The 24,595-nt window shown below is 36.6% G+C and overlaps 3 protein-coding genes across 8 annotated transcripts; all 3 read right to left on the bottom strand.

Moving 5' to 3' along the window:
• Window positions 1-7,772: 7,772 nt before the first annotated feature.
• LOC121778156 (holotricin-3-like) lies at window positions 7,773-8,977 on the bottom strand. Its single transcript, XM_042175455.1, has 3 exons — window positions 8,820-8,977; window positions 8,271-8,372; window positions 7,773-7,955 (listed from the first exon to the last, which is right to left on the bottom strand). The coding sequence occupies exons 1-3, from the start codon at window positions 8,920-8,922 to the stop codon at window positions 7,852-7,854; spliced, it is 309 nt and encodes a 102-aa protein (XP_042031389.1). The 5' UTR covers window positions 8,923-8,977; the 3' UTR covers window positions 7,773-7,851.
• A 1,583-nt stretch (window positions 8,978-10,560) lies between these two features.
• On the bottom strand, window positions 10,561-15,723 carry LOC121779615 (ACT domain-containing protein ACR3-like). Of its 5 annotated transcripts, XM_042176961.1 has the most exons (9): window positions 15,280-15,723; window positions 14,134-14,212; window positions 13,677-13,751; window positions 13,398-13,443; window positions 12,650-12,764; window positions 12,216-12,283; window positions 11,405-12,010; window positions 11,194-11,298; window positions 10,561-11,106 (listed from the first exon to the last, which is right to left on the bottom strand). In XM_042176961.1, the coding sequence occupies exons 3-9, from the start codon at window positions 13,739-13,741 to the stop codon at window positions 10,786-10,788; spliced, it is 1,326 nt and encodes a 441-aa protein (XP_042032895.1). In that variant the 5' UTR covers window positions 13,742-13,751; window positions 14,134-14,212; window positions 15,280-15,723; the 3' UTR covers window positions 10,561-10,785. The 5 variants fall into 5 exon arrangements, with proteins under 5 accessions (XP_042032895.1, XP_042032898.1, XP_042032896.1 ...); XM_042176964.1 differs by lacking the exon at window positions 13,677-13,751; XM_042176962.1 differs by lacking the exon at window positions 14,134-14,212.
• A 4,554-nt stretch (window positions 15,724-20,277) lies between these two features.
• On the bottom strand, window positions 20,278-24,068 carry LOC121780364 (probable serine/threonine-protein kinase PBL8). 2 transcript variants are annotated; one of them, XM_042177953.1, is made up of 11 exons: window positions 23,832-24,068; window positions 23,474-23,640; window positions 22,910-23,049; window positions 22,659-22,756; window positions 22,205-22,515; window positions 21,665-22,099; window positions 21,408-21,568; window positions 21,232-21,314; window positions 20,988-21,135; window positions 20,763-20,912; window positions 20,278-20,561 (listed from the first exon to the last, which is right to left on the bottom strand). In XM_042177953.1, the coding sequence occupies exons 1-11, from the start codon at window positions 23,927-23,929 to the stop codon at window positions 20,493-20,495; spliced, it is 1,860 nt and encodes a 619-aa protein (XP_042033887.1). In that variant the 5' UTR covers window positions 23,930-24,068; the 3' UTR covers window positions 20,278-20,492. The 2 variants fall into 2 exon arrangements, with proteins under 2 accessions (XP_042033887.1, XP_042033888.1); XM_042177954.1 differs by lacking the exon at window positions 23,474-23,640 and having other exon boundaries at window positions 23,832-23,970.
• Between the last annotated feature and the right edge of the window lie 527 nt (window positions 24,069-24,595).

Here is a 24,595-nt window from a genome sequence, read left to right as displayed (position 1 = left end):
GGTCAACTTCCACATGTTTAGTTCCATCGTGTTGCACCAGATTTTCGGAGATACTGATCGCTGCCTTGTTGTCGCAGAATAGTTGACTCTTCCGTGTAGGTGGGTAGCCAATTTCTGTTAACAACCTTCTTAGCCACATGATCTCCATGAGTCCACTCTTGATTCCTCTGAACTCTGCTTCGGCACTAGATAGGGCCACCACTTTTTGCTTCTTGCTTCTCCATGTAACGAGATTGCCTCCTACAAAAGTGAAATAGCCTCATGTGGACTTTCTATCGACGGGATTGCTTGCCCAATCCGCATCAGTGTATCCGTCAACTTCCAGTGTCTCTCTTAGCTAGGAATACTCCATAACCCACTGTTCCTTTCAGATATCGGACGATTCTCAAGGCTGCTTCCATGTGGTCAGCTTGTGGTCGATGCATGAACTGACTTACTATACCAACTGCGTAAGTAATGTCTGGCCGAGTGTGGGATAGGTAGATAAGCTTTCTCACTAGTCGCTGATACCGCTCGCCGTCTTCAAGTACAGCTCCTTCTTCCATTTTAAGCCATGGTTTGGGATCATGAGGGTTTCTGTCGGCTTACACTCCAATAAGCCTGTTTCTGTTAACAAATCTAGGACATACTTCTTTTGCCTTAGAAATATTCCGTGTCTGGCTCTCAACACTTCTATTCCAAGGAAGTACTTCAATGCTCCTAGATCTTTCATTTCGAATTCCTTGAACAGGTTTTCTCTCAGGCTTTGAATTTCTTCATTGTCATCTCCTGTGATGATCATGTCGTCCACGTAGATGATTAGGCAAGTGATTTTATCTCCTCTTTTCTTCGTGAAGAGCGTGTGATCTGACTGACTTTGTTTGAACCCTTGTTTAGCCATTGCCTGGCAAAATCTTCCAAACCAGACTCTTGGAGATTGCTTTAGCCCGTACAAGGTTTTCCTTAGACGACATACTTGGCCTTTTCCGAATTCTGATGAACAGCCTGGTGGCATTTCCATATAGACTTCCTTATTTTCTTCTAATTCTCCATGAAGGAAGGCATTGGTGACGTCGAACTGGTGCAGGGGCCAGTCTTTGCATGCTGCTACAGACAATAAAGTTCAGACGGTGTTGAGCTTTGCAACTGGAGAGAAGGCTTCTTCATAATCTATTCCATACACTTGTGTGTATCTCTCGATTGAACCATCGGCTCTTCTTTTAATGGTGAAGATCCACCTACATCCAACTGGCTTCTTCCCATTAGCCAATGTGCACTTCTCCCATGTTTCATTTTTTATGAGAGCATTTATCTCCTTCTTCATAGCTTCTTGACAGTGTCTATGTTTTGATGCCTCTCCAAATGATTGAGGAATTTCCTCTTCGTCATATAGGGCGGCTTCGAATGCTCGGGTCATTTCTGATAGCTGTCCCTGTGTTGTATTGGCCACCGCATATCTGGTCCTTCTTCCCTTCCATTTTGGTGAGTACCTCCGAGGTGGAACTCCTCTTGTACTTCTTGGAGGTAGCTCGTATTGTTGTTCCATATCTCTATTACTGCTACAGGTTTCACACTCGACTCCATTGTTCCTATCAACGTTAGTATTCTCTGAAGATATACTCTCATCATTATTTGAACTATTTACCTCAGGAATCGAAGTCGGGGTTGATCTTTGGTCAATGTCACGTTGCTCTCCGTACTGTACTACTGGATTTGACGGCCCGGTGGTGTCGTTAACCTCCTCTGTTGGACCAACGTCTAAGACAGGGCTTGGCTGTGGCTCTCCCCCTAAGTTGGTTTCCCTTGGACCAGTGTTAAGTATGGGTGTATGTAGCCAATATAGTAGGTCATTGTTCGGATGATCATCTGAAGGTTGTGTCTCCCCTGACTACTAGGTTGGCTGTAGAAGTATTCTCCTTCCACAAAATCACAGTTCATGGTGGTATGTAAGCGTCGAGTGGTTGGATCATAACATCTATACCCTTTCTGATTTTTGCCATAACCCAGAAAAACACATTTGAGATCACATGGTGAAAATTTGGTCCGTTCGTGTTTAGGAATATGAACGAAAACAGTACACCCGAACACCCTAGGTTCTAAAGATAAGGATGATGGAAGCTCGAAGTGTTTGGAGAAAGTGTCTAAGGGAGATTTGAAGTTTAGGATCCCAGTGGGTAAGCGGTTCATAAGGTAAACTGCAGTAGCTACAGCTTCGGGCCAGAATGTCTTGGGTATTTTGGAGTCAAGTAGAAGGGCTCAGGTAATTTCAAGGATATATCGGTTTTTTCTCTCTGCAACCCCATTTTGTTCTGGAGTGTAGGCACACGATGTTTGGTGAACTAATCCATTTTCTAAGAAAAAATCTTGCATTTTTGTATTGACGAATTCTCCCCCGTTATCTGACCTAAGGATTTGAATCTTTTGGTGATATTGAGTTTGAATTAGGGTATAAAATGCAGTGAATTTTTCAAAAATGTCGGACTTATTCTTCAAAAAATAAATCCAATTCACGCGAGAATAATCATCAATAAATAGCACAAAATACCGAAAGCCTTGTCCCCCAATAATAGGAGCAGAGCCCCAAACATCAGAATGTATCAAAGCAAAAGGGTGTTTCATTCTCGTATTGTTCAACTTAAGAGTGTGTCTGTGGCTTTTGGCTAACAGACAAGTTTCACAATGAAAGGAATTCATGGAAGTAACTAACTTAGGAAAAAGCATGCAAAAATATCCTATGGATGGGTGTCCTAACCGACGATGCCAAAGCCAAGCATGCCTGTCTGTCGGTCCATGATTCAGCAATGCGGCACTCTGTTGGGCTATCTCATCCACATAGCACAGTCCGTTGCGCTCAGTGCCACACCCAACTATCGTCCCCGTCTTGATATCCTGTAACATGCAAAAACGGGGTTGCATTAGTAGTTTGCAATGAATCTCCTTAGTCAAATGACTGATAGATAGGAGCTTGTGTGACAATGATGGTACAAAAAGACAGTTAGACAGGCGTAAAGTAGGCGAAATATCGATTGTTCCGGCCCCTTGTACTCGAGCTAGGTCCCCACTGGCTGTTTGGACATAGGATTTGGTGGATTTTGAGAGGTTCAAAAAATCTGAGGCATCAAACGACATTGTGTCCGTTGCCCCGTAATCAAAAATCCAATGGGTATCTTTTGGGCCGGTTTGGGACTTTGAGGAACAAGCTAAGGCATCGAAGGAATTTTTGCACGGTATAGAGGGTATGTTTTCCAAATTTTCAGAAGTTTGGGGAGTAATTTGTAAGGTTTTGCTATGTGGGGGTCAGATTGGAATTTTTGGTGTTTTGGGGGGTAAAAAACGGGCGGTTTTCGTGTTCTGGGGTTAGGTTGTAATTTGTGGGAGTTCTGGGGTATTTTGTGAGAGACATTTCGGGTTCGGGGGTCGGCATGGGATTTAGGAAAATCTGGGGGTTCAGAGCGTGAATCTTGGATTGTTTTGGGGTTGGTTTGGGATTTGCAAGACTTTGCGGTATTTAAAGGAATTTCAGGGTTTTGTTTGTGAACCCTAGCCGCCTTCAATTTCGGAACCCTAGCCGCCGATGGGTCTTCTCCAGTGGGAACCCTAGTCGTCGCCGTCAGCCCGTGGACGGTGATGGTGTCTCCAGTCACTGTACCTTCGGACCACACCCTTACCGCCGATACAGAGGCGACTGTCGTCGCTTCTGGTGTTGCCTTGCTTCTGTTGTTGCCTTCGACGTTTACCATCGTTGGACCGACGCCGCCCGACGATGTATCGGCGTAGGTGGCTTGGTCACTGATCGTTACGGCTGCCGCTGCTCTTCCGCCACCACCGCCGTGGTTTCGGTGTCCATTCCTCTGTTGGCGTGATTTTTTCATCTCCTCCCACCATTCCGGGAATCCGTGGAGGTGAAAGCACGTTTTCTTCGTGTGCTTCTTACCCCCACAGTGGCTGCACATCAGCTTGCTTTTGTCTTCATCTCGCCGGTAGGGTTTCGTTGGCTGAGGCTGGTGTCCTGCGCCTTGGATGGAGTGCACTCGGCTCCGGTCAAATGTGGTGAGGCCGACGCCGATTCCAGAGTCCTTTGTTTCTAGATTCATCAGCCGCCCATTGACGGACTCCCGTCTGACCAGTCTGTAAGCTTTCCTGGCTGTGGGAATCGGGTCCATGTTCAAGATCTCCCGTTTAATTGTGTCGTATCGGTTGTCGAGGGCCCGTATAAAACTGATACAGCCTGTGTCGTTGGGTATTTTGATTGTATTTTTCGATTGAGGATGGGGTGTCCATTGGGTTGGGGTCTCGGCTGTCAATGGATATCCATAAGTCTTGGAACTTCTGCCACAGACTTTCCAACGACAAGTTTCCTTGTCTCATCCCGTATGCTTGTTGATGCAGGTTTGAAATTTGGAATGGGCCGGCTCCGCTTCCGTACGTGATGGCCAGATTCTCCCACAGATCTTGAGCCGTCTCGTATTGGGAGACCTCATTCACGAGGCTGACGTCGATGTTGTTGATGATCCAGTTGAAGCAACAGTGATCTCGTTGCAACCATCTTGTATAGTTTGGGTTGGTCGGTGGGAGGGGGGGTTTGAAACTCCAGAGATGTGAGAGGTCAACCCCTTCCCCCCGATGGCCTGTTCCATTAGTTTCACCCATAGGGGGTAGTTCTCCCCATCGAGCTTGGTTTTCAGATTTATGTCGCCCAATGATTCTGGTTGGGTTTCGAATTGGGGCTGTTGTTTTGGAGAGTTTTGAGACATGCTTAGTCTCATAAGTCCTGCGAATTGTTCTGCAGGGAGGATGACGGGGCTGTTTGAGTTTTTGTTTGAGGGGTTTTCAGATTCTGACATCTTGTTTGTTGGCTATTTTGCAGGATTCAAAAGGTCGGGAAAGGTACTCGAGACTATGATGACATTGTTCTGAGTCTCAAGCCTGAATATCAACTTGCTCTGATATCATCTTATCGATGGTAATCGAGAGAGGCGATGTTCATCTTGGCGAAAGAAGAGTTTGTGAGTAGAAGATGTGTATTTCTTGGATGATCTTGAATGTATTACAAGATCCCCTTCAATATATAGTGTAGATTTATCTCTATTTATGGTAATACCATAAATGTAATCAATCACTCTATTCTAGGGCATTATACAATTGAATCAATCTATGGAAATCAATTGTTCCACAATCTTCTCTCTTGGTGGGAATATCCCGTTTGATATGTTTCCGTTTGATATGGTTTGACAAAAATAACTTAATTAACAAGAGTACATAATAGAAGTACATAAACATGAGCCTCAAACTATACCCATAACATTTTATTCATCGCATGTTAGATACACACTAGTAAGTAACTGCTAAGTTCTGAGTCTCAGCTTCAGTAATTCCCACCTTTGCCTCCTCCATGGCCGCCGCCGTGACCTCCTCCACCGCCTCCATGGCCGCCGCCGTGACCTCCTCCACCGCCTCCATGGCCGCCCCCGTTGCCTCCGTGTCCTCCTCCATGGCCGCCTCCGTTTCCCCCTCCATTGCCTCCGTGGCCTCCTCCACCGCCACCGCCGTGTCCGCCGCGCCCTTCGGCTGTGTAAAAACAAATGATCAAACTAGTTTAGCAACTTCTCCAAATGATAACTCATTTCATGTCATCATACTTGATTAATTTTATGCTATTTTTCATTTTAATAGTAGCATTCTTGCATCATATTTAAAAAATATGAGATGTTACAAAATTAATTCCGAAAACTTGTTATCTCTATTTTAATTAGTTCTTGAACTACACAAACACACCACATATAGTATAGTATGTTAGAAAAAGAAAAAAAATGCATACATGGATCAACAGAATCAAGCTCTCTGGCTGAAACTACTGAAGAAATCAGAAGAGCCACAGCTAAGAAAAGGCCAAGAAGAAGAAGCACTTTGGAACTCATTTTTCTCGTGAAATTATTTTGGTTTTTGATGAGAATAATGCTATCACTGAATCTATATTTATAGATAATTCATGGGTATGTGTTTTTGCCATTTGTTACTTAGCTATTCAACCTACTTTTTTGAAATTAATCCAATTGTCTGCCATTATCTTTAATAAAGATCTTCATGTAGGTGCCCTTTCATTGAAATCCAATACTAGATTAAAATTTAATGTTCTATCTTTTTCTTATCTATTGCTCTCATACTAATCCTCTTTACAAACATCAAGGTTATTTCGATAAAAGAAAGTATTTAATTTAAAAACTAAACTAATTTTTTACAAAAACTAATTCCATATATTCATATCCATTTTGAGAATTGCATGTATTCTTTGATCTATAGATCTCTCTTCCTTTACCATTTCCATTCTCATCCTCATTCTTAGTGAGGTGGTTATTCCTTAAATCCCATAGTATTTTGTTAATTAAATAGAGAAAAAGTAAAATAGATAAATGAAGATCATAAAAGTAAATTAAAGGGATTAAGATGGTTGGTTTGTTTTTGTCAAAAGAAAAAATGACTTTATTTTGAGAATGAAATGAAGTAGGAATCAATTGCTATGAAATGAGTACATTTCATCCATGCCATTTGTTTCATTAAAACATTGATGAATACCATATATTGTCACAATAAATTTATGAAAATAACAATATTGATGAATACCATAAATTTATGTGAATTGTGATTAACTTTAATTATATCTGGTTTCAACTCAATTTCTTCTAGTATCTTTTAATCCATTATCCATATGATTAGTTTCTCTAATCGCACACGTCTCTGTGTGTGAACTGAGGAATTTTGCAAACTTTATCTGTGAACTCTTGGCTTTTACAAAGCAAAACAATGTCTGTTAATGCATTTAGATAAGATCTTTATGAATTTTAGGAATATATTACGTTGAATTAAACGTATCCACTTACCACCTTTTTTTTGTGAGAAGAACACCTATGTTTATAATATGTTTATAGACTATTAACCATTAATCTACAAGCTATTAATATTAAATCCATCTTAAAAAAAAAGAATTGTTGTTCGTTACGATTGGAATTGGAAATCATGTTGATTTTTGTGGTTCTTAGAGTTTATTACTCATTTTTATTTATTATTCAAAATGTTTGAGCCAGGAGAAGCGAATTGTGGAGTACAAATAGAAATAAAAACATCAAAACAACAAGAAAGGGAGCAAAAAACTGCACCCCAATCAAAGCTAGAAAAGAAAACCACTGCAAGCGAAAGGAGCCATAAAACCAAGTTTAGTCATTAAACTCTATAATATCCAAATTACATACTACTACTATATAATTGCAACTCACACAAATGAGAAACTAATGATTCTTTTACAGCCTACTAGTTTTACCATTTGAACGTCATCTTACCGTCGACTATCTTATTTTTAATTCAAAATTTAAAAAATATATCTAGAGAAAATTACTAAAAAGACTACCATAACCATGGGAATAAATTCTGAGAATTTGCAACTCTGCAGCATGCAAGTGTCTGAATTTATTAATATACTATTATAAATTTATTGCACAGAATTAAATTATATAATTACATTTTTCGAAAAATATGGTTATTTTCATCAGATAAAAATAGATTGGTGTTGCGAATAGTCCAACAAATTCCAAGTCATGAATATAAATTGAACCGAAAATGGAACAAAGAATTAACATATTGACACAATTAATCATGAACATCCCAAAATAATGGTGGATGGAAGTCGGAAGAAGTAGTTATAGCTGAGTGTATAGTACTCAAATTTGTACTGTTTGTTAGTCATTTTTATCAAACAATTTAGAATTAGTGGCCAAGTTTTTGTTAATAAAAGTGCAACATAAGCTCAAACCACACCAATAGCATTTTATTTAATTATGGCATGTCACATACACACTAGCAACTGCTTAGTTCTGCGTTTCAGTAATTCCCACCCTTGCCTCCTCCGTGGCCGCCGCCGTGACCTCCTCCGTGGCCGCCTCCATGTCCCCTATTGTATCCGCTGCGCCCATCAGTTTCCTCCGCTGTTTTAATTTAAACAAACAATCAAATTACTACAAACGTTACTACACCATACTACTCCATCCGTTCCATAATAATGGTCACTCTTATTGGTTGGAAAAGTTAGTGGAATGTGGGATCCACTTTTTTAATATTGGTTTTATAATAAAATGTGAGTGAAATGAGTTAGTGGAATATAAGACCTACTTATCATTTATAGTAAAAATGAAGTGTGACAATTATTGTGGGACAGACTGAAACTGAAATAGAAAAGAGTGACAATTATTGTGGGATGGAAGAAGTATATTTTTAACAACATCACTACTACTACTTCCCACCTTTGCCTCCATGGCCGCCTCCGTGGCCCCCTCCATGGCCACCTCCATGGCCGCCTCCATGTCCGCCCAAATTGTATCCGCTGCGCCCATCAGTTTCCTCGGCTGTTTTAAATAAATCATCAAATTACTACAAACTACACCATCTATTTTTATATACTCTCTCCTAAGAATTGTAACGAAAAATGAGTTAAAAAAAATTAATATAAATATGAGTCTCACTTTATTATTAATGAGTTGGTGGAATGGTGGAATGGTGTAATATAATTACTATTTGTGATTAAAAAAAATGAATACTTAACTAGGGACGGGTGGAGTATAGAGTAAAATAACATTCTTCATATTCAATTAATTCTGCCACTTGAGCTAGACCTCATCATCGAAATGATAGTTTTACTCAACTCATTCTACTTGATTTTATGCCTTTTTGCATTTTATTAGTAATAACTAACATGCATCTACTGTCTTTAAAAACACATGAGTATACACAAAATAATTAAGTACCACACACAATATATATAGAGGAAATAAAATATTGAAGAAACAGCATACATGGATCAACATCAGCAAGGTCTCTTGCTGAAGCTACTTCTGAAGAGATCAGAAGAGACACAGCTAAGACAAGGCCAAGAAGAAGAAACACTTTGGAACTCATTTTTTCTACTCAAAATAGGATCAGATAATTTGTTTTTTGATGAGAATAATGGTGCCACTGATTCTGTATTTATAGACAAATCATGGGTATGTGTTTTGTCACATAATGGCCCTTTGATAGTTAGCTATCCATCCTACTTTGTCTCCCATTATCTTTTATAAAGTTCTCCATGCGACGATATTATATTAGGCCCCTTAAAATGATTGAAATTTAATCAAATACTCCCTCCGTCCGCCGTTAGGACTCCTATTTGAGTTCGACACGAAATTTAAGAAATGTAAAGAAAAATGTGTGAAAAAAAATAGTGGAATGTGGGTCCATTTTTATGTATTAGTTTTATACTCCCAATGCTGCCTCCACTAATCCCATTTTTACTATATATATAGATTAGTGAAGAGAAAAGTAAAAGAAATTAAGATGATTGGTTTAGTAAAAGAAATTAAGATGATTGGTTTTGATTTTTTCTAAAAGAAAAGGGACATCCTGAAAAGAGATAGAACTCAATTACCATGAAATGGGATGAGTACATATCAATATCCATGCCATTTGTATTCATTAAATCATTGATGAATAGCATATATAGGGGTGCGTTAAAATGATAGCCATATTTATGGTGATAACCTAATAACCTATCATTTTATGGGTTAAAAATATCATTTTTACTAAAAATGATATTTATACACTATAAAATGATATTTTTCAGCATGCATAGAATGATACTTTTAATCTAAATGATATATTTCGTCCATAGAATGATAGGTTATTAAGTTATCACCATAAATATATGTAATTGATTTGTAGTATTGATTAGAGATTTGATATGTATCTTTCTCTACCATGAGAATGATAAAATAGTTTTAATTCTTCTTTTTTAATAATAATCAAACACTCGCACTTATATATAATATGTTTGGCAAATACGGAGTATAATGTATAGATTTTCAAATAAATTCTTGCTTCTAATATATAAATATATTTGTATAAGTAATTCTTCTAATTTTGTAATTTGCAATTAACTTTCTACTATCTGATTTCAACTCAATTTCCTCTTTCTTTGAATCCATTATTCATACGATTGGTTTCTTTCATCTCACACGTCTGAGGAATTTTGCAAAACAAAACAAACTTTATCTGTGAACTTTTGGCTTTTGCTAAGCAAAACAATGTTTATTAATGCATTAGATATAATCTTTATGAATTTGGGAACATATATACGTTGAATTCAACGTCTCCACTTGCCACTTTTTTGTGTGAACAACATTTAGCAATGTGGTGGGTCAGTGGGTGGTAGGGCCCCCATATTTGAGGAATCCCCCCAAAATTGTAGTAAAATATGTTTATAGCCTATTAATCATATATACTCATACTCATAATCATAATTATTAAATCTATAAGCTATTAATTTTAGATCCAGCTTTAAAAAATGAATTGTTTCTCGTTACGATTGGGAATAATGTTGATTTTTTAGGTTCGTGAGTTTATTAAAATACCATATTGCATTCGTAATATTTCTATTGCACATAGAATGTTGTCGATTATATTGATCATTGTAGATTCAGCATGAAGACAATTTTCAAAATTAAAATTGATAAAATCATACATACTATATAATTGCAACTTACATAAAAAATGGAAATATAACGAAAAATAGGACCTTCCCATATATTGATAATTTACATGGAAACATTATGTACAAGAGTTCCAATATGATAGCAACAATTTCTAGTATAATTGTTTATTACAGCTCTTGATTTATTTTTTACAGTTTTGAGCATTTGGGACAAATCACCATATATAGAAATCTTGCAGAAAGCTGTGAATACATGAATGGTTTTTATAGTAGAGAGAAATTGTTGTGCAAACTTAATGGAGCAACTTCTCCAGCAAACCTCCAAAGAAGAAGCTAGTCTTTGCCCTACCACTTGCTTCGAGTGCTTTCGGATTCATTGGCGGCTTCTTCACATTCAGCCTCATCGTCTTCCCAGTCTCCTTGCGCAGGGCTTCTATGGTCCTTGCATCTACTGGTTTGCCCGATGCATCACTCACGTAGAACACATTCACAGCTTGCTCCCCCACTGTTGTCACGCCTGCTCTCGTGACTGAGAGTCCGTTTTCTCGGAGGATTCGTGTTACCTCTGAGAGCAGCCCTACACGGTCCTTTGCACAAAGCTCCAAGCTTATACCCTAATCATGTTTCAACACAAACATACATGCATTCACTACTTGTATTTATCCTTTGCAACTGCATTAAAAAATCATTATCTCAATTACCTCGCTTGTTCTTCGTCTGATTGCTGCTTCGAGACACTTGATGGCCTTTTCTTTCTCTCCTTCGGTCTGCAGTGTGCAACCGTCCATTTGGCGTATGAAATATTCCTATTAATCGAAGACTCCCTATATTAGTAGAGGCAACGCAATGCAAAGGGTAAACAGAATCAAAGCAAGCATAGTTGCATTGGAAGAGACGAGAATGAGTGGATACCTGTGAAGCATAGGGGCCATCGGATGAGATGGTGGCGTGGAATACAACATACTGCATGTCTGTAAGGGTGCACACAATGTCGAACATGAGCTTTGGTCTATCTTTGCACTTGACAGTAACCACTGAATAATCTTTCTCTTCGCATCGCTCAATGGTCACATTTGGTTTGACATGAGAGTCCAGCTCGGTCCCAGTAACTTCATAGTCTCTGTCAGCAAAGAACAGCTGGTGCAGGCGTCTATCGATGTGGGTTGAACCCATGGAATAGCTGGTAAAAGATACGGAATCATCAGTGCCATACCCACGAAGAATGTTCTTGACCTGCTCTTCCATAGCAGCCAACCATGAGGCATCATCCACAGCACGGTTGGTGGTGTCATCATTAACATAGAGAACACATGCTATCCGTCCGTTATGCGTCCAAACTTCAGCAGCAGCAACATTGATCTGGAGATTGGCAAGCACAGCAGAAATCTCCGACAAGAGACCAGGACGATCCGGGCCTATAAGCTCAATTGCAGTGCAGTCACCCATAGAGTCCAAGCCCGCCTTCTTCCCATTTGATGGCTTCAATAAGCCATACATGTTTCCTTTTGGTCCTAGAGCCTACTTTTACGTAATGATTAGTAAAATTATGATATGCAAATATACCATATTCCCACCATGAAAATATTTTTCTAAAAGAAGAAGGGGCTTGGAAAACAAGGAAATGCACAATTCACATTTTGTGGAGCTTAGCATGTGCTTCCGAGTTAATTGAGTGCAGATGATTTCCTTTAGGAAAACTACGAAAGGAGCAAGTACAGCATACCTTTTCTATGTATTCAATAGTCTTGCTGTTGCTAATCTTTTGCCCATTTTGATCAGTGACGTGAAACACTGAAAAAAAAGAAGTATAGAAGCCATGAAAAAGAGCTCCAAAACAGCTTGTGGGTTGCTTGTATTCTTACATGTACCTAACATGACCAAAGTAGAAATTCTCTGACCCACTTAGAGAAAGTGCTAACGTATGACTATTAAGCAATTACATCTTCATAGTGTTTGTTAACATATACAGGCACATGGGCAACATTGCATCTTATAAATAATTTAATGATTGATGATTAATTAATTTATAGTGTATAACAATGCATCGTAAGTCGCTACACATTTATCATTTCAAATCAGATTCAAAGCCTCAAAGCAAGACATGAGAGTTCTTTTTAAGAGCTGGTTGGTGGAAGAAGTCAAGAAAAACATGCATACCATCCATAAACCACCCGCCATCAGAGGAAATGTAAGCTTTTGTGATTATAAGGTCAAGGTCCGTAAGGATTTGCACCACCTCCAGCAGTATACCTGGTTTGTTCATGCTGTCAACCTGAGCAATGTATCTTGTCATATTTAGCAACACCATAACGAATGCTCACTGACATCAGACACATTGGTTAGGATATTGTTTAAAGAAAAGGCATGTGTGAGCAAATATAACCTATTTACATGACCCGGTAACTTACTTTTACCAAAACCATAACGAATGCTGCATACAAGATTAAATTGCAATTATATTGTACCCACTCAACTAGAACCGTTTCTTAATATGTACAAGGATAGCCATAGACAACCATAGTTAGGATATTCTTTAAGGAGAAGGTATGTGCATTCTGTCTTCACAGTAGCAAAAACTTTACTTATTTTATAACCTAGTAACTAATAAACCATGTCTTGCTTGCTTTTCATTACTTAAAAAGGTCACTCTGCAACTAATGATAGAACTGAAAGTGCCCTGCTTGACATTAGCTTCATCATGCACGTTGGAATGTTACAAAAAAGAGAATAAATCAAGCAAATTTTCAGAAACTCTTTTCCCTATGTTAGAGTATGTTGATAAAAAGAAAAATTCCTAGAGAAACAGCACATTTGCATTCACATGCTGACAAGATCAGTAGATTATATTTTAAAAAAGATATGGAACAGAATGCAACCCGTAATGGGGTGTGTTTGGGATGGTTACCTTGACCAGAGTGCACTCCATGCAGCTAGAGTTGTCCACAGAAACCCTGAAATAGGAAACAAATATAATTGAACACTATTTATTTAAAAAACAAAAGCAAAACGTTGATTTAACATGATATAACAACCAAATCTAAATTTCAATTTGAATATCAAAATACTAATATAGCAAAATAGTCTAAAAAAGAAAACATGATCTGGCAATCACAGATACAAGAATAAAGTCTCAAACAATAAATTTTCTTAAATAGATAAACATGCAAAGGTTTTAGAACAGAACTGTGGAGGATTTATTCTGATGCTTAATGTCTCATACTCAGGATCAAAGTATGCCCATGAACCCATTCCCTCCTCTCTGCGTCATAGCCAAATGAGCATTAGTCAGAAACATACATAATTTGTTTCATGAAATATAGAAATGTTTGAGCGGTTAGGAGCCACTTATGGAAAAATGGAAATAATTAGTCAAGAGCTTATAGCTGTACTATATGAAGCCTCAGGATTATCGTAGTATGTTAAGAAAACAAGATTCATGATCTCCTGTCAATAACTAAATAATAAAAGAAAATAAGGGAGTTCAAAGTATCAGTGTAGTTAAAGTACACATTTTCAATCTGTTGCATTTCTTTTGTACAAGAACACTTGACACTTAGAAGGTGAAACGTCATGGCAAGTCAAAGAAAAGCTCTTTGACTATACAACCTAACAAAAGATGTTTGGTAAGAAAATTGTGTAACCTCTTTGGCGAAAGATTAGCTCTTTTCCAGCAGCACGACTTTTACGGAGAATACATTTACATTGTCTCAATTAACTTGTCTGCAGTAAGATGATAATAGTTTTACAATATAAGCCCACGAACGAAATAAATTTGGGAAGGAAGTAGGCCAAGACAAAACATTAGAAATCTCATGATTTGTGAATATCAGCAGGCTAACAGCTGAGTGGAAGACTAACATATTTCCCAATTATAGGAATGAATTCCTTGTTGTTTCTCACATATGAATACATCTACCAGCACAACATAGATTTAGAATAGTAATAAAATGAAAAATTGATTACTAGTTCTAGTGAAATGTAAAAAATGGGCCAAACAGCAGCTTAGTGTCATAGACAGGCTCTACTAAGTAAGTTAACAAAAAGTAAAAGCAGCATATTCATCCGCTTCTAGAAGGAAATTCAACCATTCACCATAGACTCATACCAGTGCAATACAGAAATACAGCCTTCTTGGAGAAAGAAAGAGTTAGTTTCAAGAATAGCAATATATTTGAATCAAACCAAGCCTCTCTTTCTACATATAGGGCAGATTCTGTAGCTTAAATTCAAACTCAATCACACAACTTCCATTAAAATGCTAGGGACTAACACTATACACATGCACAATTTTTTACTAATATGAAAGGCATCGAACATTCGTCACGTTTTTAGCAAGAATACTAATTCGCTCACAATTAACATGTGTGTACAGGGCAAGTGAGCTCAATAAATCATTCTACAATTACTGTATTGAGATTGCTTAAGCCTTAAGGTATACATATATAACAACTATGAGATGGCTATGCACGAACTTGTGTTAGAATCTAACTGAACCACACACCATTCTGAATCATCTACTGCAAAAATATGATTTGCAACAGAAGCACAAAATCTCAGAAAATTGTTAATAGGCATAAACAGGCAAAAACAGCTACTTAGTTTATAGTTTATCACTGCAAACACTACCAGGCAAAAAAAAGAGCATATCAAATGCCTCGATTTTACAGAAATCAATAAACTTCACCTTAATTAGAATTCATAATTCATAAAATCAGCAAAGCACTTGATCAGTAAACAGAAATTTTACAGAGGAATAGCAACCGAATTAGAGTAGGAAGTAATTAAACCTAGTAATCGAGGCTTCTAGCAAATTCTGGAGCAGCAATCGAATCACGTCTCTCGCAAAGCATCAAATGACTCTCTGTGTCTCTGAGAGAGGGAGAGCGACAATTCACTAGGTGTGAGAAATGGAAGAGGTGTGCGGCGAAGTTTGTAGTTGACAGTTGAATTCACATATAGATGAGGCGTGCGTGTGCAAATTGGGGTAAAAAGAGACAAGGAATGAAACTTTCGACGTTGGAAGAGCACTACGAACGCTCCACTATCACTGACAATTCCCTCTCTCTCTCTCTCTAGGTTAGAGAGAGAAGGAATCTGCAACGTTGGTGAAAGGGGAGGTGGAGAAGAAGAGATTGGGCACTCAGTGGATATAGATTATAGATGCATGGAGGAATATGGTGGTGGGGCGAGTGTATTTGGAAAGAGAGAGAGAGGGCGCGTGAGTGATTAATCGGAGACTGGCCTTTAAATAAGCGCTAATTTTGATTATTTAACTATAATCCCTCACAGTAGCACATATCAGTTGAGATAATGAAGCGGCGAATTAACGGTGTTGGATTTTTATGGGCTCCCTCCCGCGCTCCCCAACGCGCGTGCCGTGTACGATCTCTGGTTTATTTGTAGCCTGTGGGAGTGGGGTCCATGGTAGTTGGATGTCACGCGCGATTTTAGACCAGATATAAAAATGAGAGACAAACATGCATCATATTAATGAGTTATTGTCAATTTTCATCGTGTTCGTGTCAGTTCTATCGAAAAGCCCGATAAAAACACAATAGTGTCGGGTAAGATTGGCTTGAGTTATCAGGTCAGATTTGAGTCGCTATCGTGTCATGTCGTGGTCCATGCCATGTCAGCACGAATTGAATCATATTGCTAGGAGATTCGTGTTGCGCGTGTTCGAATTTGAACGTAGCATATCGGTTTCGTGTTCGAATTTAGAATTTTCTCAATTGGTCGTGTTCGGGTTTCGCCTTAACAACTTGACTTGTTATCATGTCGACATGATAACATCTCAATTCACACAATTTGTCAACAATACACATGTATAACTAAATATAAAAAAAATACATTTGTATGCATTTGTTGATCGAGTGATAGTATATCGTTAATTCCCATTGCCAAAGGTCCTGAATTCACGAGCCCGCTTTATGCTCCTTCAAACTAATATTCATTTATTAATAAAAAAAATTAACTATACATACGGTAAAAAACATGTTTCAATAATTAAAATGAACTCTCAACTTTATTCTAAAATTGATTAATGATGATATTCATTATAAATTATTGTCCTTTGATATACCAACTTTTGTCTAACTTGATTAATTTATAATCCTTGATACATCAACTTTAGTCTAAAATTGAGTAATGTTGATAATCATTACTCCTATAATTTATAAGTTTATAATCCTAGATACATCAACTTTAGTCTAAAATTGATTAATGGTGCTAATGATTACAAATTTATAATCTTTGATACAACCAAAGAGTTGGAGTCATTCACTCAACAGTGGCGAATAGTCCTAATTCTATGTACATATTTTCTACTCACGTTTCATAACATGAGGAAAACTACAAAATATTTCTATCAATATTGTACGTCGATTTATAAAAATGATGATGTTCTATACGTAAAATAAATGTATCATGTTTTTGAATTGATCATTTGTCATTTTCTAAATTGTTCTCTCGTTTTATAATTCGGATGTTTTTATTCTTTCTTGCATCAGGAATGTCATTAGACGGTTCGAACTATAGTTATTATTATTTGTTAGTCTAGCCAATTCGGGACATTTTTCTCAATTATTTCATTTAGAGGTTGTAATAAGTTGAGCTGAATTTTTTAAAAAAAGTTTAACTGATTATCTAAAAAATAAAAAAATTGAACTGAACTCTTTCAAATAATTTCGATTAACATTTACATAGTTGTTTTTATTCGGTTTTGGTCAAGTTCTTACAAAAAATTTAAAAAAAAATCAATTTTAGTTGATTTGGCATTTTGCGACCAAACATACCAAATTAAAACGAAATACATCTGTATATAACTATATATATAATTTATTTTATTTTTTTATATAGATGTATACCCACTATTGAAAATGACCAATTTTATTCGAAATAAAATTAAAAAGATAAAATTTTCAAGAAATCAAATTAATTAATCGAAATAACTTGGATTACAAATTCTAAAATCGTTAGATATGATTTACGGTTAAAAAAATGAGTAATTAAGACTTCAATGAGGCAGTTTCGAAAGTATGATAGTAAAATCCAAACATCTTATTTACAAAAAAAAAAAAAGAGATTCTTGACAATTAAAAATCCAAAATAAAAAAAAAAGCAAGATTCTTGGTATTGAAACCTTGTATATTGCTTTCCCATTATTCCTGGGAAATTAATAAGGTTGGACATTAATTTAGGTTTTAGTGGGATCCATCATCTTCCAATTTTCTTCCTCTTTCATATTTTAGTGTAACATTAATTTATATACAGAGAGGGAAAGAGATGCTGTGTGTGTGTGTGTGTTATATATATCTATCAATACAAGTTAGCATAATTAGTTTGAACCACAAGCACTGGAATCACATTCCAGCTATAAAGATTTACATCCACCATTAGAAAAACAAACACACGGAACTCTAACAAATTAATGACAATATATGCTTTCATACTTTATGTTTTCCATGTATGTATATTAATTACATGCTTTTTATTTCAAATATGATTTACTCCAACTACTTACAAACTCAAATTTAAATGAATATTCTCTATATTATGCTTTTTTACTCATAAAATTTGAAAAACTTTTAGGTTCGAGTTTAGTGTAAATCTAAAGGTAGGTATTTTTTTTCCCAAAAACCAAAAATGAGATTGATTTTGGAGTACAATTAGAGTTAATTATCTATCTCATTTTAGGTTTTAAATAACTCATGGCATGTGGTTATCAACGTGAACGAAATGATGTTATTTAACATTTCAAGTGAATACACAAATGCAGGCTCATAATATGGTTTGGCGATATTTTTACCTCATTTAGCAAAAAAAAATTAATAATAATTTATTGGACTATTATTGTCACAGTCACATTTTCAAGCTAAATCTGTGTATTCACCTCAAACGTGAAAAAATATTGTTTGTCCAACCATATAATTTGAGCTATGAAATCGAAGTCCTGTCATAATCTATCTTGTCACTACTAACAAGTAAAGCTGGATCCATATAATCTACAATTTTAACTTTTAACTAATTACATTTGATGTGAATGTATCTAATATTAAGCTATTTAATTCGTTAACAGTGATGGATCACTGCCTAAAAATATTAGTGATTGATGAATGATGATAGGTCCCTCTCATCTATATAATTTTGTCTTCACTTCTTTCCATTTGACGAAAAACTACAAAATTTTATTTAGAAAATTGTCTAGTCAAGATTATGCAAATTTCACAATATAGGTTATTTTGCTTTACAAGTTAATGCCATCTTAGTAATCAATTACTCCTACTAAACAGTCTGAACTACATATCTGACAAAGGTCTAAACTTAAACTAATCATATTGTTCTATCTACTGAGCAATAATTCAATTTGTTTCTTTCGTTTTATTTAAGCAAGTTGCTCCTTTTTTTACACCTGTATAAATTTCTAACCTGAGTGTGTTTGAAAATAATGATTTTTTAAGCTTTTTCAAACATTTGTGTTTTTATACAAGATATATTATATTATGAAAATTTTTTACACCAATATATTATACTAGTATGAAGAGTATGTATTATACAGAAATCAATAAATTCCAAAATATCCAAGCTCGAATAAAAGTCTTCTTATTAAACTCTACACACTAGTATATATTATCCAACAAGGGCTTGTGATCAATTGCTAACTCACTCTCTAGTTGCTAACTACAACTAATTTAAGACCATAGGATTTTAGAAATATTGTGGTCTAAAATTTGCCACGTGTAATTTTCATTTTTATTAATTAAATTGAAAAAGATAAAAAAAAAACTAAGTACGAAATTAGGGTTTTGGATGAAAATGTCAATATAGTGTTTTAAAAATATTACACAGTGCTTTAAGAATGTCAACACATTACTTTAAGAATAACATTCTACATGTATTATATTTGCATATTTTATATACTATATTGACCTTTGTTGCTGTACGAAAAAATTGTAAAATTTTCAATTTTTTTTCAAATTTTGACATTGGAACATATGCAAGTGAGATCTCGTTAGAATCCTTATGAAAAAATAATTTAAACGTGAAAGTTATATGCGTTTTAAAGTTATAGGATATTTTTCAAAAGTTAGTTACAACAAATTTGTAGTAAATTAACCTTAATACCCTTATTGACGTTTTTGTCGTATTGACATTCCGGAATTGATGATCTAGGCCCTTGATTTCAATATCAAATAGATATTATTTAATTGTAGTTAACAATTAATTATTAAGTTAGCAATATAACACTCCCCATCCAACAAATATTTCAAACTTAATATTGTTAATATTATGAGCAAACGCACGTAGAAGTTGATTCAATTGTGAACATGTACAAGTACAAGTTAATTTTGTAGAGAATGGAGAATTCTCTGTTGCCAAAATTATGAGTGCTTACGTGCTTACATACTTTATTTTTGTGTCGAAACAAATTATTGTATATATTGATGAGTAATCCATACGAATTAAATTCAACAATTATTAGGACTCTTAATATAAGCGCAATTCTATTCATAGCAAAAAATACAATAAATGAACGAGAATAATTTCGTCAAAATTTGGCATTTAAAACATGTAGATTAATATTAAACTCATTAGAAAACAGTATACGTACTGGAAATCTTACTTTCATGATAACTAAATAATTAAGATGCATTTTTAAAAGACAAAAGTTTTTAATATGCATATTAAAATACTTACCTTTTTCCTACTCCCTTTTTAATAGTAGTATGTACCTAGAAATATTGAAACAGATTAACAGAAACCTAGTTGATCAAACCCTGTGAACATAAGAGCTAGAAAATGTGTGTATCTGATTCAAATTCTAAGAGTAATTTCCTACGCCTGTTATTAACCTAATTATATTGCAACATTTTAGTAACGCTCACATAGTATAGGGTAAACAGCAGCCTACATTCAATATACAAAAAGGTATGCATCGTCAGCAGTCGTGGCGTAGAACAACGGCCTAGCCGACATGCTTCCATCACGGCATCACCTACTATTAGTCCGGTATAAACTGCCCTGTCAAGTGGCTAAAATGATCAATATCCCCCTCAAGAAGGTGCAGCACCTGCATCCATCATCATGTAATGAATATATAGCAGCTTCGGACGTTAAAACATAAGTCAAGACTTGTGAAAATGGTGCACAAATGAAAGAAAATGGCGCGAGTGCATTTACAAAAACATGTTAGTAGTGATGCATAGAGGAGAAAATCTAACAAATTGTTAGCATATAGAGGAATTTGATGGCAAACTTGCAAAAGAGTTACCTCTGCCATTGATGGTCTCCTCTCAGGTTCAGTTTGGAGACATAAATATGCTGTTTTAGCCATCCTGTACAGCTCGTATGTGTTGTACGTTTCACCGAGACAAGGATCAACAAGCTCATGTAATGCAAGTCTCTCGATTAGAGGTAATGCCTGAAAATGCCATAATTGGAGTCGAGCAAATCAATTTCTACAGGAATAAGATGCAAAGTTGTTGCCTGAACATACCCATTGTCTAAGTGATGGTTGCTGGTCTGCTCTCTTGGAATCCACTGCCTTGCGTCCAGAGATCAGTTGTATCAGAACAACACCGTATGAATAAACATCTGTTCGTACCGAGACAATTCCGTTTTCTGCATACTCTGGTGCAAGATATCTAAAGTACAAGGCAAGAAAGAACACCTTAACATCAAGTGCTAGGGATATATCATATGCATGCAGTTTTTACATAATACATAGTTCGTACACTCACCCAAGAGTGCCTAGAATTCTTGTTTGTATTTCACGGTTTTCACCCTCATCAGTCTTCCACTTTGCGAGGCCAAAGTCTCCCAGCTAATTATAAAGAATTTCAACAGAAATTAGAAACCCGAGGCCTATAACCACAGAAGATTAATTCAGTTAAATGTACAGGGTCTTAGAACATACCATAGGGACAAAGTCACAAGTCAGCAGTATATTGCCTGGTCTCATGTCCCGGTGAATTATAGGACTTCCCCGACACTCTTCATGTAAAAAGCGCAACCCTTTGGCAGTTCCAATGGCAATAGCATGTCGTTTGTGCCATTCCAGAACATGATTCGTATTTTCTGTAAACATTCCACAAGTTGGGCATGGATGATAATGATGCAGAGCAAACAAGTAGCTACAGAACTTCTTTTATATAGTAAATTCGCTTCGCTCACCAAATAAATGCCATTCCAGTGATTTATTGCAGATGTACTCGTAGACTAAGATGTTAAGGTTCTCCTTGCAGCAATAACCAAGAAGCATCACAATGTTCTTATGGCGTGCAAAGCTGAGGACGAATATTTCAGAATGAAATTCTGAAAACCCTTGTGTACTTGCTTCCTTTCGCACCTTTGCAGCAATATGCTGTCCATCCTTAAGTTCACCTTTATATACATGGCCATATCCACCTTCGCCTAGTAAATTATCAGGTGAAAAATTGTTGGTTGCAAGCTTAATCTCGGGATAATTATATCTTACTGCATCCAGCTCCGTCTTCAATCCACAAGTAACACAGAGCACAGGTACATCAGAGTATCTATTTCGACTCGGCCTTCTCTTTTGATTTGAGATTATTGGGGCATAATATTCCATAATCTGTCTAGTATTACCTGTGGCCATCATTACAATCAGGAATCTAATGCAAATGGGGAAGAATCCTTTTACGTGCACTGTGAAAATATGTGCAAGAGAAAATTTTAATAGAATCCTCTAACCTGAGTCCTCTTGCTTGGGACCTGACCAAGTCTCACTTAGGGAGACAATGCTCTCCTCCTTGGAAGTTAAATCAGAGCTTTCCATAGATCTATGATAGTTCATAGTATTGACTAGCTGCTCATTCTCACTATCGCTAACTGGTGGTAGCGGGACAGGCTTGGAAAGCGAGTAAAACTGCTTGTTGTCGAAATGCTCAGCTTCTTTATTGGAATACCCGTTTATCAAAATTTTCACCGAAAAGTTATCAAGCACAATGGCAGCCTTGCAAGGAATGTGTTTGAGGTAGTACCTCAATTCCTTTCTTAGAGGCCTGTCAGTGAAATATTATCAGCATCCAAGTATAAACCAGTAGTTTTTGAAACACCAATACAAACATATAACAAAGAACTTCTTACGAAAACAGAATATATCCATTACTCCATATACCATTCAAATATGAAAAGCAAATTGTACCTATCAAATATAACCCAGGTAGCATTAGAAGTAGCTACTTCATTTATGATAGCCTTCCTTAGTGGAGTTCCAGCAGTGATCTTAACCTCAATGTCAACCTGCACGTAGAGACTCTGAGTCACAATGAAAAAACGGAATACTCGACTATTCGAGAGAAATAATGCTACTGAAAATGTGATATAGTCTAGGAGACTGCTTGCTACTGGGATTACATTTTAACTAGGAGAAACAAGATGGTATGAATATATTACCCTATCTCCTTCACATTGTTCAGCACTGTACTGGAGCATGCTCACGTACATATCGACCTTTTTCGAGACCTCTTCTTCCACTGCACGGGCATGCGTTGTTCCAAGGAAATTCTCAGGAGCCACTCCCATAAAATAACCCACTGCAGATTAAAAAGCAATAAATTGAAAAACAATTTCATGTTTCATGTTTCATGTTTACATCGTTTCCATATTAAGTCCTCAATTTATCGTTTCATCACTAGTGCTACTAGCAAACTGAGAGCAAGCTGTTACACCTCGTGTATCAGCGCGTTAAAACGGTCACTGCAAAGAAAAACTCCCTTGAGCAGGTGGCAAGTAATGCTACTAACAATCATGGATAAGCAAGCATATAATAAACAACTTAATCACTGTAGCTCTAGCCCTCTAGATACATGAAATATCACTTCATTTCTCAGAAATTACAAGTTGACACATCCATATAGCATCCTTCATATGTAAACAACTCAACAACAAAAAAATCTAAACTCCAAACCATCACAAACAGAGAGGTGAAAAGTGCAAAGCACTAAACAGACGACTTACTGGGATGCAAGACTCTATGAAGCACCCCAAACACCCTAATTGTATCTCCGGGATGCACGATGCCGCCGCACATCCGGATTTGACGAATCGTCTTACTAAACTCATGAATACTCCGGTCTTTAGTGGAATCACACACAATCAAAATACGCGAAGGCGTCTCTCTGTAACTGCTCTCCATATCAGAAGAAAACGTGCCTAAATCAGAAAATTCGAGCTAACAAATCTATTTTACTCAATGCTAGGGCTTAATGCTGGAGTATTTATATCGATCCGATGCAGTAAACGGTCAGAAATAGCAAAATCACGTTGAGAGCGAGAGTCGCCCAATCAAATGCGATCGAGCGAGTGGATAATTTACCTGATTATGGATAATCGGAAACATTTCTGTGTAAATCGGAAAAAATGATGGAATATGTGAAGAATATCTGGGGAGATAATCCTGAGAATATTCAGCATTGGCTTTGATATTGGAGTTGTATGCGGAAGAGACACAGCAGCGTTCTGTAAACTGTTTGTTCTGGTTTTCGGCCATTGTCAAACGATACAGAGAATTACCGCCCAAGGATGATGACGACACGCATAGATCGAGAAATGAAACCTCTTCGTTGGCTTAGACTAAATTTTTAGCTTGGCCGGCTTGTTAAGTACTCCCTGAGTCTCGTTTATGGGCGACACGAGTTTTAAAAATGTTAAGAAAAATAGAGGGAAAAAAGTGAATGGAATAGAGATCTCACTTGTATATACTCCCTCCGTCCCGTGTTACTTGCACGTATTTCCTTTATGGGCTTCCCAAGTTATTTGCACTATTTTCATTTTTAGTAAAAATTATCATCTACAGCCGTAATATTTGACTTTGTCTATCACTCATTCCTTAATCTCCGTGCCGAAAAGAAAACGTTTAAGTAACGCGGGACGGATGGAGTATTAGTTTTAAATGAAAGTGGAAGGTGAGACCATATTAATATTTATGGTAAAAATGAACCGAGACTCCTATTTGGGTATGAACTAAAATGGAAAAACGGGACTCCTATTCGCGGACGGAGGGAGTACCAAAAAAAAGTTTGTAATTTTCCATTAATAATTGGGAACATATTTTCCCGCGATTCTTGATTTTTCAAATTA

This window comes from Salvia splendens, chromosome 19 (genome assembly GCF_004379255.2).
Source record: "Salvia splendens isolate huo1 chromosome 19, SspV2, whole genome shotgun sequence".
Lineage (NCBI taxonomy): Eukaryota > Viridiplantae > Streptophyta > Magnoliopsida > Lamiales > Lamiaceae > Salvia > Salvia splendens.
The sequence above is the reverse complement of the archived record's forward strand: the minus strand, read 5'-3'. Positions and strand labels throughout refer to the sequence as shown.